General features: G+C 37.6%; 1 protein-coding gene across 1 annotated transcript; it reads right to left on the bottom strand.

The window, feature by feature from the left end:
- Positions 1–2,094: 2,094 nt before the first annotated feature.
- Positions 2,095–9,955, bottom strand: cdk7 (cyclin-dependent kinase 7). The gene is made up of 12 exons (XM_074638154.1): positions 9,795–9,955; positions 9,520–9,579; positions 9,400–9,433; positions 8,212–8,279; positions 8,010–8,078; positions 6,399–6,509; positions 6,192–6,310; positions 5,808–5,907; positions 5,621–5,707; positions 5,376–5,525; positions 3,896–4,034; positions 2,095–3,183 (listed from the first exon to the last, which is right to left on the bottom strand). Exons 1-12 carry the CDS (start codon positions 9,858–9,860, stop codon positions 3,155–3,157), a joined length of 1,032 nt encoding a protein of 343 aa, XP_074494255.1. The 5' UTR covers positions 9,861–9,955; the 3' UTR covers positions 2,095–3,154.
- Positions 9,956–14,065: the final 4,110 nt, after the last annotated feature.

Genomic DNA, 14,065 nt, shown 5'->3' with positions numbered 1-14,065 from the left:
CTGGGGAAAAAAAGTTTGGAAACTTGTGTTTGATGGATTATTTCTCTGTTGTTTCAATGCTAATGGTCATTGTATTTTACATTGTTGGAAAGCCTGTTTATTTACCTTCACAATGATGTCCAACTTGTAAGGATCATGCATTTGTGGGATGAGCAGCACAGCTGATTATGTGGGTAGCGCCCAAGAAAAATTTGACAAAATGCTCTGCCAATGGTAAACAGTGTATTCTCCTGTTGGTATTGACTCTTGTTTTGAGTTGTTTGGTGGATTGGATGATTGAACTCTCTATCAGTATCAAGGAACAAACAAGACATATTGGCTATTTTAGACTTTATTCATTTAATACACCGTCCAAACTTTTTTTTCCCGGATTAGTTTACAAGACCATCAAGGAATATTAAGGGAAGGTAGAACAATTTATGAGTAATTTTACACTATTATTATAGGGCAGTTAAAGAAAAAAGGTGAGAAATTAAAAATGAACTGAGACAGGGCCAAAAGAGAAACAACAGCTAGGCTACATCAAGAATATACAGTACAAATATATAACAATAATTTTAATAATAATAAGGTTTATTAGTTTACACCTATTGATAATAGGCGGTCAAATTATCATAATCACCTTAAGTCTGGCTAAGATTTATAAGCACACATAGGCAATGTGTGTCATTAAAGTCATCCACTCTTTGTGTGGAGAAGTTGTATTTTTTTGCAGTGGGGTAAAATAATTCCAATAGCTGTAATAACCACCAGTATAACAGATAATTGGTAATGTAACAGCTTATATGTCATTCTGTCATATTCCCAAGCAAAGTTTAGGCAGTTCTAAGTTATGTTTTGGAAAACACCAAAAACACTGTTGTGGTGAAACATTTTGTCAGACATTGACGTAACTTCTTACATGACAATATAAAAACCAACGCTTCCTCTTTCCCAAAACTCTGCATGGATTTTTATACCACTTGATGTGTTACAAGGAAACCAACGCGTCCTCTTTCACAAACTCTGTGTCTCCTTGGTATTTAAATTAAGAATAAAGTGCTTTCCTTGATGCATGTGTTTGTGTAAAAAAAAAGGAAATCAAAATGGTATTGCTTTTTAGCAAGAAAGTAACAAAGTGCTGTCCACTCCAATCCATCCACTGGACTAGGAAAATCAGTGGTGAACCATTATATATATATCAGAGATAAAATATATCAAATAAAAGTTGTATTTAATACTGTGATGATGAATCTAAAGAGGGGTTAAAACACAGGAGATTAGAAAATGAAGGAGCATAGCTTATTTTAAAAATAAGAATTTGTAGAATCAGATATTGATGTCCAAACACCACAAATAAATGCTAATGCCACAAGACAAAACCAATGCAAACGGTCTGGACATTGTATGGTTCTCAACTCTTGTTTCTTATGACAATCATCAGACAGGCATACATTAAAAAAGTATCTACACTTGTGGAATGTCTGGTTTGAGTAACCCAAATCACATTAAGTCTTCAGGGAGGCCCGTAAACCTGCCTGTTAATGGTATAGTGTACCAGCAAGTGTGCACACAGAGAACTTTGACTTGTGGTTAAATTGTGCATTACATAATGCTCTATTATTCATGCCAAGGTCTTAATCATCCCACCGCAGATCATCCCACGTGCTTATCTTGCCCATTCAGTTATATGAGCAATTATGACTTTCTCCCACAAACCCTGTGCTTGTGTTCTGTAACAGCGTGTGGGCAACAGTGTGTTGGTTCCAACAGTGGCTTTCCTGGCCAATGAAGTGGCCTTTGCATGAGCTGATAAGGCTGCTACTGTAGCTCTCTATGACTGTGCTGCTATTTGTCAAACCTGTCATCTGACCCAGTCACCCAACACAAACACACAGTAGTCACTCCCCACTGCCACCACACAGTCATTGTGTCCTCTCTCAGTGCTGTATTGTGGACAGTTATAATTCGGCATGAATCACACAGGATGCCTTCTTTCTGAACTTAGGGGACCATGAACTCAAAACCATGACCCTCTGTGCTCAGATCCAAAAAGCGGTCACACTAAACAAGAGGATGGGGAAATTTTTGCATTTATGTGTGGGTTTTTTAAAAAAATAAAATTAGTCAGACATACCTTAAGGGAAATTTAAGCATGACCTCATTGTGAACACTGAAGCAGATAGCATTTAACATTACACTGGCTTTTGTTAAAGAATTTGATTTGATTAAATATGAAGACTGAATTTTTTATCTGTGACATACTCTCATCTCTTCCACTGTCTTCTTCTCTAATCTGATCCTGTTTGACAGAAAACCAAAAAGGGCAGCAGGAGGCCTGCCAGAGCATCAGGCCTCCGACATGTCAGACTGCGTTGGATCACAGTGACGTTGAAGAGAAAGGACAGGGAGGGAACAATATGTCTAGTGGCACATTGTTGCATGACACCGTCAAGCCTGGCGTCACCCTGTCTGCCCCCGAAGACCTCTTTACCTCTAACTCTCACTAACATGCTGAGTAAATAAACCACAAGTATATTTCTGTCCACACATACTCAACAGGTGAAAAAGTAGATTCTGTGAATACTAACATGAAGTCAGTGTGTATATATACTGTGGACGGTGTGGGCGTTATTGTGTGAATTTGTAAACTAGCAGGAACATTCTCACAATCACGCCCTACTACCACTGAGGACACATATTTCTTAATAAATCATATATTACAATGTATTTTCATAGTGAGTTAAGATAGTCAGACCATGGAGGAAAACCTCACATATGCATTTGCACCATTTAAACTCATGAAATAAATCAGACTTGCTTGTTTGGTTGTTCTTATTTTCAGTCACATAAATATACATATTACAACACGCTCCCAGAGCTTAGGCATCATTGTTACAATGAAGAAAGACCAGCACCAACGCTATTGACCTCTGTTGTACATCAATTTATGGGATGCTACACACAGCAGCACCTTAGGCACAATTCTTAACTGATTTAACAGCTACAACCTCTAAAATGTCCTAAAGTCAACCACATCTGAGCCTTTTTTTCCCTCCGCCGTTTTTGGACTTCTTTTTTTCCGTTCCAGTGGACGATCCTGAGCAAAGTGGGAAAGCTGAGCCACGCAATGGTGTGAAGATGGTGATCATCTGATTAACCAGGTCCCATCTGGTCAGAAAATGAGCTTCTTCTTCATCACAGCTGAAAATAATACAAATGCTGTTGTTATAATACCATTTTTTAAATAAAGCACCTCAGAATAACATGGCCACATACTGTATCTACACTACATGTGCATGTAAAACAAGCCACTAATGAGCAATCTGCTAACAATTAAAGTTCCCGTCTACTGTAAGTATTTGTAAATTCTCTCTGTAATATACTGTAGCATAGAGCATAGCGTATAGTCAACCCAGATATTTTCCAAAACCACATGGAACAGGAAAAAGCTTTGAACCTCCCAGTAACACCAAGTAAAACATACCCTACCACGATCCACTAAACTCTACGTTTGTGTGTATTCTACTTTGCTATATTCTGAATTTTCTAACTGCAGTTAAATGTGCAGCCAACACCCTTTGAATTGCTAGGTTCAAATCGAGTGGTATTCTAGACTTATGACCGTAGTGTGCATAACCATGAGAACACAGGATCGGTTCACTGGGCTAAAAATTCACAACATGTTATATGTAAGTTTGGTCTGAGTGGGATGTTCTAAAATGTCCAGATCCTTTCAAAATCTGCCTCGAACATTTTGTGGCAGACACTGTTTAAACCACAACTAAAACAGTTTTACCATAATAATATTGACCTACTTTATTTGACCTTGTGTATATCAAGGGCAAATATATATGTTAAATATACTTGTTGGATTAGTAGATATAGCAACTATGAGCTAATATGGGTTTATTACTTGTCTCCAGGCCCTCGATTTTCCTCTTGAGCCCGATTGTTTCCTTCTCCCTCAGAGCCTCAGCTGCACAGTTGGGTCGGGGGAGTAGGGGACCAGGAGTGGGACCAGGTCGATTACTGAAGTACCTCATCTTCAAAGCCTTGGAGAACAACACACAACAGTATAAACACGTCATCACCTGCGGATGGGCAGTCATTCCTTAAAGCTTCGGTTAACTTTTTTGCGGCCGCATGGACATGAGCTGATGTGGAGTCGTAATGAGGAAGAGTTTAAATCTTTTATACTCGGTGCAAGTTTCTCCTTGCGACAAAGCTCCTCAGAGTTCTCCAATTTTGTCTGCCCATCCGCATCCACATAGTGTGAGAGAAAATACCATGTCCCTTTGTATTAGCATTTGTGTACTCAGATTTATCTGAATGTTTTGGGAAAGCAGAGACTGTCCTAGTTTAGATACAGTTCTTATCATATTCGCATCCGCACTCTTCCAAAACATTCTAATCACCAGTTACTCTTTTAATGAATCTTCCACTCAGAAGCAGGGCGGAAGGTGAGGGTCACAAAGGGGAGGGAAGGCTAAATCAAGATTATAAAGAATGATGTAGTGAGGGAGCTCTCTGTCTTTTTACACTGACTTGTCTGCTGTGTGAACCCAAATGCATTTGCTTAATAAATTGTATTTGCTTCTTAACTGAATGACCAGAGACTGTTTATTAAATAATTTCATCAACAATAGTTAGAAAATTTTGGATGTGCAGAGACAGGCGAACACCTGCCGCAAGGAACCCCTACGAAGGGCCGTGTCTGATGGTGTGACGTCACTTTGGCCGTGCAGACACTCGCAACCCTTGCAGATGTGGCAAGCAAAAATCCTGCTTGAGGCAGAAATGTCTACAAAAGTATACTGCATGTATGTATGTATGTATGTACGTAGAGTATCATCTTGTATATGTTTATCTTTGTCGCCTGAGTCTCTGGATCAAGAAATGAAAAACTAGCCATACATTGTATCTTACTCTTTATTGTTCCTGTCTTTTAATGTTGCTTTTATGCTGTAAAGAAACTTGTTTTCCAAAGAGCTCAATTAATGACATTATGCAAATTATCGGAAAATGTATAGATTAAAAGACATCTGGATGCGTTTCCTAAACATCATTGAATTTTGATCAAACTCACCATTAGTGAAATGGTTGGAATGTTTAACTTTTGATTATATTATTTAACATATTCACTCAGAATCTGCTATAGAAAAAATAAAATGAAAAATACTCAATAAACCATGAAACCTAAGTACACAACACTCCCAACATGGATTTTAGAAAACGAAATGCAATTCATATTTTTCTCTCAACTGAAAATGTAAAATGTTCCTTTGAGACTCTTAGGGTGGCTGTGGTCTTCTATGTCTGCACACAATTAACCATAGTACATTACACTGATAATGTGAAAGTGAGAGTACCACTGTGCTTTAGTGGTGTATTACCTGTGAAGCTGTGGTCCTCGTCAAGGGGTTAAAGGTGAACAAGGCCTGTAGCAGCTCCAGTAAGTCGTCGCCAGCTGCAGTGAATATATGTTCCAGAGGTGTGCCAGGAAATATCTTGAAGGACACATAGTCTGGTAGACTATTCATCCCCTGCAGATGTATACAACACAAACAAATTACACAAGGATCTTCACATGAGCAAAGTAAAAAACATCTATCACTGGGGAAAATAAAAAGATACCAACAGGCCACGTCTCTTCTGTAGGCGTCCCAAGGGCCTCAAAGATCTTAGTCAGCTGGTCAAGATCTGAGTCTCCAGCGAGGAACGGTATCTACAGCAAAGGACAACACACAGAGACATAAGGATCCAAACATAAGAGCATTCCCTGTTACTGTATGAATCTCTCTTTGAAATGTACGTGGTTTGTGTACCCGAAGGAGCAACTCTGCCAAGATGCATCCCACTGCCCACATGTCAACACCCACACCGTACATCCTGGCACCAAACAGGAGCTCAGGGGAGCGGTACCACCTAGGAACAGGATCATTAAACAGAGAGGTAAACTGTCTTATACTGGCATTCAGTACGCTACTCTTCTAGTGAGAAGATTCATTCTGTTAAACTAGAATGTCACAAATGTATCTCCTGATGACAAACATTTAATTTAATAAAATTAAGCACATGAGGATGCATTTATCTAAATTTATTTAGATAAGCTACTGTAGGAGATTTCCAATGAGAGTAACAAAAACACAGGGGAATGTGCAGATAAGTTCTGTATTATTAATACAATAAGATGGACAAAAAGCACAGACCTGGTAACAACTTGATGTGTGTAGACTCTGTTGGGACTGCCAAACGCTTTGGCCAAACCAAAATCAGCCAACTTTAACACTCCGCTGCCGTCCAACAGCAGATTATTGGGCTTCAGATCCTGTACATACAAAGAAACGAAATGTACATTACTGACTGTGTGTGCACACGCGTGCGTGCGTGTGTGTGTGTGTGTGGAGTGCTCTTACCCTGTGTAGGACCCAGTGTTGGTGCATATACTCTAATCCCTGTAGAGTCATGAGGATGTAGGCTTTGATGTTGGCCGGAGTCAGGCATAGGCTGGTGTCTTTAATGATCACCTTAAAAAAAAAAAAAAAAGCGGCTTAAGTAAAGCTGAATATCTGCCAACTAATAAGCTTCATCCATTATTTAATATTTGTACATGTTGTCTCTGGGGTACACATTCCAAATCAAATTACACTTATCTGAGCAGATAAGAGAACTAAAGACAACTGGGGTATTATGCCTGAATAAGTAGACACAGCCAAGCTAAACAGCACAATCCAGATTCAACCTCTCACCCAGAATCTCCATTGTTCCACCAGCTCCGAAAACACCGACTTCAGTATCCTGCTACATATTTTTATTGGCAATAAAAGCATGGAACATCTGTATTCGATAAGCTCACACAGCTAAATGTAACCTAAAAATAGTCTTTTAGCACCGGTAATAAGATGAGCGTCATATTTCAAACTCATGTCTGTTCTGTCTGTCTGTCTGCTGCCTGTGAGCCACTAATGGCATCAATTCATTGGGAGAGCCAAGAGCGGAGTGTTATTGATTTTTTTTTTTTAAAGCGTAGTTATCTTGTTTTGCATCGTTCTATTAGAGTCTGATGTATTGGTGGTGGGCGCCCATCTGGAGCCTTGTATGCTAAAACAATAAAAGCCTCAGTGACCTTGCAGAACCACTTAATGGTGAGATGAGAGCACTCACGCTGCTATCGTCGTCATCCTGCTCATATTTTCACTGCTGCTCTGTCTGTCATCTGACCTTACACCTCTCAATCACAATTTGTTTCATGTATTCGCTCATTCTTTAGCGAGCTCGGCCACTCACAGATTGGAAGCAGAACATAGCACCAAACAAATTACTATCACAATTGCCACACACATAAAGTAGATATTTGTGTGGAAAAGAAATTTCTAATGAGACCCAGCTTTTAAATGCTCTCTCCCTGATCTTTATTAAGGGGAGGTAATAAAGACGGAAATTTCCATCTGGTGGCCCGCTAATGAAATGCAACATAATGTTCTTTTACGAGCATGAATGAGTGATGTGAATATCCATACAGAGAGACAATGTATAACGATATAACACATCTGTACAATAAGTTGTGATCCAATTCAAGAGGCGTTGATTCAACTCTATATGAATCAATCATGCAGGCTGCAGTTTGTGGTAGTGGTCTACTGAATCACATAGTATTGCACTATTGAACAGCAATATCTTGCAAAGAAAATAATAGGCAAATAAGTAGAGCTTTATTTTTTTTAAGTCTATAATTTGCTTATTTTTTTAGATATTTATTTAGGTTTAATAAGTATTTACTATTAATTTTTCGAGATATTAAACATTTTAGTTAGGAAACAACATATTAAATTCCTGTTAAGATAAATTAATAAGGCAATGTGAACTGACCACAAACTCTTACAATTTAGTTAAAACAAAATTAGAAAGCTTCTCAATGGGCTGTTGTATGGGGCTGCATAATATTGTGTCAAGTTATTTTCGGTCTATCCCTGGAAAGAGAGACGGACAAAAAGAGATTTTTTTAATAAGGTGAGGAACTGTCTAACCTCCAGATCTGTCTCCATGAAATCAAACACCAGGCTGATGTTAGATTTGTGTCCGAAGGCATCCAGCAGCTAAAAACACACAGCACATGAAATGTTAATGCTCAGTTCAAATTAGGAGAATACCTCACTAATCATTAATACAAGTAATACCATTAACATGTTAATTAGAAGATATATCCTGACATAATGAATGTTTACACACCCCAATGATATTTGGATGCTGCAGTTCCTGCAGCAGTTTGATCTCTCGAAGAGCAGTCCTATTGATACCTATTGGTAAGAAATCATTAACAGGTGGATGACAATGAACTGCTGCACTCTGTGGTAAAAACATTAAATGTAGACCTAACTCTAGTCAATGGATTAAAGAGATGTCTTCTAGTCTGGCATTAGAAAAACTGACTTTCATAGTAAGAGGTAAAGTTGAGGATTTTTATATGATGTGGAAACCTTTCATACATTTTATGAACGGCCTGACTGTAGATCCCTGTGATCGGATAAGGATTGGTGCTACCACCGTCACTCCAAGGTAGCTTGTAATTTGTATCATTGCTGGAGCAGGATGATTGTGAATAGGGAAATAGAATAGGATGATGACTGAATTGTACACTGATATTTTTTTAATTGATTATATGTAAATGTGGTTTTGTATGTGTATATGCTGCGCGTGTGTATGCAGTACATATGTTTGTATAAAGAATATACACAAGTAAAAAAAATAAAAATTTAAAACAATAAAATCTATTTATATATATATATATATATATATATATATATATTTATTTATAATATATACATACATAAATAATATACACATACATAATATATATATACATACATAATATACATATATATATACATACAAATATATATACATATACATACATATACACATATATATATACACATATACATATATATATATATACACATGCATATATTATATATACACATACATATATTATATATATATACATACATACATACACATATATATATATATATATATATACACACATACATATATATATATATATATATATATATACACACATACATATATTATATATATACATACATACATATATGTATATATAAATAGATTTTATTGTTTTACTTTTTCTTTTTTTTTTTTACTTGTGTATATTCTTTATACTTATATATCTATTTTTTTGTATATAATATGTTTTTCCTGTATCTATACTGGCTTATTTTATATTAATATTAGGTTTGTGAAGTTTCTTTGTACCGAGAGTGTTATTATTGGGGACATTTGTGAATGTTTGTTCTGTTGTTTCAAAATGAACAAAAAAAACAATAAATATGATATTGGAAAAAAAACAAAAAACATTAAATGTGCGTGTGCTGTTAATAGGCAGTCAGCATTTACCATCTTTAGCCTCAGTTCTGTGGCCAACTTTAATCTACCAAAAAAAAAGACAACAATTTGTTGTTAAAAGTCATCATAACATACAAATTAACAACTTTACTAAATTAACTTTTTCGTTACCTTTTTAATGGCAACTATGGTATCGTTGTTTTTGTCTCTGGCTTTGTACACTGTGGCGAACTGGAGAAGAGAAAGAGAAGACAATAAGTACAGAAATGTCCTGTATTGTCTCATAGCTGCTGCTGCTGCGAGACAACAGCATGGAGCAGCAAGGCTTTGTTGACATTAACAACCAGCTAGGTAGCATCCTAACATGCTTCCTACACATCCACACAGATCCTGTAAAGAGAAGAAGGTAGACGGATATGAAATCACAGGTATTTATCTCCACCTACCTGACCCTCTCCGAGGAAATCCAGCTTCTCGTATCGTTTGTTTCTGGATCTTACATCTAGCGCCATGATAGATGAGAGCTAACTGTCAGTTTCATGAGGAGACACTTCCGGCTTTGTTAAAGGTCCGCTGGGTTCTGCTTCCGGGTCAAAGGAGGTTTTATATTGACCAACACCGCCACCTACCGGTGTGCTGTGTCCAACACTGACAGCCAGGGAATGAAATCAGCATCTGCCACCTGCCAAATACAAGGGAAATGTTGGCTGTGGCAGGTACAAATGTCAGGTCACCTGCCACCATGGCAGATATATATTAAGAAATATTATTTTTTAAAAGCAATTCCTAAATTAAAAATAGTCAGGGATGAAGGTAACATGATCTAGATTTCTACTGTCTGTTACCACTGACCTGTATGGCTCTCTTCCCAGCTCTCCAAAAACACAAAAATCTGAATTTTCAACTCAAATGTGAAATCTGTCCTTCTCTATGGCTGTGAAACCTGGAAACCCACAAACACGATCACCAACAAACTGCAAGGGTTCATTAACAACTGCCTCCGATACATACTGAGGATATGGTGGCCCAGAAAAATTACAGACCTGTGGAAGCAGACAAACCAGGAGCGAATCAACAAAGAAATCAAAAGGAGAAAGTGGAGATGGATCGGGCATACACTCAGAAAAAACAAGAAACAAACATGACAAGACAAGCGCTGGACTACAACCCACAAGGAAAGAGGAAGCCAGGGAGACCAAAAACCAACTGGAGACGTTCCACGCTCGACGAGCTAAATAAATCCATGGTGGACGCCCTATGCTCCCAAGGGGGCCAAGAGGCTTAAGAAGAAGTAACCACTGACTCAGTGTTCACTAGGGGTGGAAGAAAATATAGAGTATATAGAGATACATTGCAAATCGATTCTCAAAAACCTTGTATTGATTTCTAATCAATAGTTTATATGCAAAGATTAACTCAGGGAATATTTTATTTTATTTGTGATCAATGCAAATGCAGATCCTACTATTCTGATTGCATAGATTTTATGCATATGGTGGTGTGTTCTTTATACTATGACAGTTAGAATTATTAAAATTAAATTAGATAGAAAAAAAAAATCGCAATATATTGCCTTGCTTACAGTATCGCAGTATATTGAATCGTTACCCTTGTATCGTGATACGTATCGTATCTCCAGATTCTTGTCAAAACACAGCCCTAGTGTTTACAATTCTAAAGCGTTCTACGTAGATTTCAGAAGTGTCAGACAAAACAAGTGTGTGGCTAATAGAAATGTTCAGTGACCTGCCACAGTGGCACGTGTGGAAAAAAAAAAATTTTTAGACCCTGCTGACAACACTATACAATTTGTAAAGCAGGTTTAGCTAATATAAACAAGTTAATATGATATATATTCTATTTTATTTTAAGGTTACAGTGAATTGTTTGTACACACATTTCTACTGTGAATGTCGTGCCACAATTCTTTTATTGTATAATGTTTATGAAGTATCAGTTTTTCCCTTAGCAACTTTATTCTTATTACTTTATTATTACAGTAACATGGAACTACAACTAGTACTAGTACTACTACTAATAATAACTATAACAACAACAGCAATAACAATATTAGTAATACTAGTAATCTTAATGATAATAATCATAATGAAATCTGATCTGTTATCAAATTACTACCAAAAAAATAGAACGAAACAAAACAACAACTATTGCTGTATTGTGATGTAGGTTACTTTATTTAATTTTAATTTTAGGTTCAAAGGAAATTTCCTCGTACCTTTATACTACCTTTTGTTTGACAACATGTTTTTTTATATTATATTACAAATATCGTATAGGGTTTCTTTCTGCCAATATCACTACAACTACTACTACTGTAATAATAATAATAATAATAATAATACAATGTTTAGCATATTACATTTAGTAGGATTTCTGAAACAGTGGAGAATAAGTCGGATCTGTTATCCAAATACTAACCAACAAAAAACAAACAAACAACAACTTATGCTTTATTGTGATGTAGGTTACTTTATTTAATTAAAATTTTAGGTCCAAGGGAAATTACCTTGTACGTTTATGCAACGTTTTCTTTTACAATATATTTTCTATATTATATTATATTACATATATTGTATAGGGTTTATTTCTACAACTTTACTACAACTACTACTAATACGAATATTAATAATAATGTTGTGATTGTCATACGGTAACAGATTTTCATTTTGCACTTTGTATGACAGAAAAGTAAATCTTAACTCAAATCTTATCTGTCCTCAAATTCCTGTAACATTTCCCAGTTATGATGCAATATGCAGTACTGTTATGTTCCAGACAGTTTGCCTTTTTTTTCTTTTCATTCTTTTAGGGGTTAGCAGTTTGACATTGGTCCCTTGGGAGTCTCTTCTGTCAGTTAGGAAGGTTTTGTGATCCATGCACCGCTGAACACATCTCTACATCCCATCTCCATACACAGTAGATACCCTCACATCCCGCAGGATTAGGCATGGCTCCTCTCCTTTGACCCTCCCTGCCTCACACACACATTCATTCACTTTCATGTTAAGTTTGACAAGAGGAGTGTGAAGGATCAGCAGGCCTAATACACCCCTCAGTCTCCCCTCAGATGCAATGCACATTCATATCCTGACAGCTCACAGATGTGACTGACAGGACCGTATGTGCTCATGCAACCATGCAGAGGAGAAGAGAGGAGAAGAGAGGAGAGGAGAGGACAGGACAGGAGAGAAGAGACTAGCAGCAGTCTAAATCTTTACTGGCTTTGTATCATCAACCTTTAGGGACGCACAGGCGGCCTTAATGTAGAACATAACTGTCCAGTGGCGGACATAACTCAGACCCACTTACATCACTCGCTCTAAAACAAATGTGACGTATTGATGTCCTCCTCTAATTCTGATATGATTTGAGGGCATTCTCTTACTCATTCCCCTCAGTCTCTCTGCGAGGCTGTGGACGAGGAGAGCGGCAGCTGAGTTATGGAGGCATAAGTGATTCTGGTGGCGTTTATACAGTTTGTCACAGTAAATCTCCTGATAGCACGGGTAACATTACGCACAATAACTCACTCTGGTTATATGTCACATTAGCAGATGGTGATGCTGTTGAGCTGGTGTGTGTGTGTGTGTAGGCCTACCTCTGTTTGACGGGCAGGAGGAGAGTGAAACCGCAGGGCTGTTTATCAAACTCATAGGAAGTGGGTGTTGTTGAGCGAGGACGTGTCGCACCACCACATCCTGCTGCTGGGAAGCAGCTTCAGACGGGACAGTGTTCACACGATGTACAGTAAACAACAAATGCAGGCCAGGTGTCTTTTTTTATGTCAGTGTGTGCGTGTGTGTGTGGTATGTGGCCACTTTATTCAATACTGTACACCGATTGTAAATCTATGATGAATCTGGTCAGTTGTCCTTAAAGAGAGGGTGAAGACAAGGCCATTCAGGTGGTCTCTTTTTTTAAATTCCCCTTTGCATGCCTAACACACGTTCTGTTACGCACACTAACAACTGACAATCAGATTTGTTTCAACCACCACCACCACCACCGACAACACCCACAAACCATGCTTATCACATCAAAATACATGAAAACAAGATCTAGAAATCTGGTGAAATGTTAAGAGGAAAGGCCTTTTCTGAGAGAAGATAACACTCAAAAGCTTCAGCTTGCCTCAAACATATCTAAAAAGATATCTCAGTATTTTGTTTATCGAACATTAGACCTCCTCTTTCTGTTTTAGTTGGTCATATTGCTCCGTTTGACATTTCAGTCATTCATTGCTCCATTTGACATTTTAGTCATATCGCTCTGTTAGGTCAACACATCGGAAATATATAAGTTTTTAAAAGGAACTCTGACACACTGATTGAATAGGAGAAAAATGATTCAGCGGTATCGCCAGTGCTGTATTGTATCATATCATACACCTGCTGCACGTCTCTGTCTTTGTTTTACTCACAGAGTCTCAGGGGAAGTGGCAATGTTCTGTCATGTAGGGAGTTTTCCTCTTTGTTTCTGTTTCTGACTCTCTCTCACACACACACACACACACACACACACACACACACACACAAGCACACACACACGCAGCTGTATCTGACCACATGCACAGTTATAACACAACAGGATGTTGTAGGGTGGATGTTTGAGGTGTGAAGGTTCACACAAGTCGTGACAAACAATAAGTTTCAGAGAACTAATTATTTATTATTCATGTGTCTAGTAGATGCTTCCA

Source organism: Sebastes fasciatus, chromosome 6 (assembly GCF_043250625.1).
Source record: "Sebastes fasciatus isolate fSebFas1 chromosome 6, fSebFas1.pri, whole genome shotgun sequence".
NCBI classification, from domain to species: Eukaryota; Metazoa; Chordata; class Actinopteri; order Perciformes; family Sebastidae; genus Sebastes; species Sebastes fasciatus.
Note: the sequence above shows the minus strand (reverse complement) of the source record. Positions and strands in the feature narration are given on the sequence as shown.

Coding starts and splice junctions, on each gene's coding strand:
- cdk7 (XM_074638154.1), bottom strand. CDS start 9,860: ATGGCGCTAGATGTAAGATCCAGAAACAAACGATACGAGAAGCTGGAT. Junction 9,434..9,519: donor CCATAGTTGCCATTAAAAAG/GTAACGAAAAAG, acceptor TTTTTTTGGTAG/ATTAAAGTTGGCCACAGAAC. Junction 8,079..8,211: donor AGCATCCAAATATCATTGGG/GTGTGTAAACAT, acceptor GTGTGTTTTTAG/CTGCTGGATGCCTTCGGACA.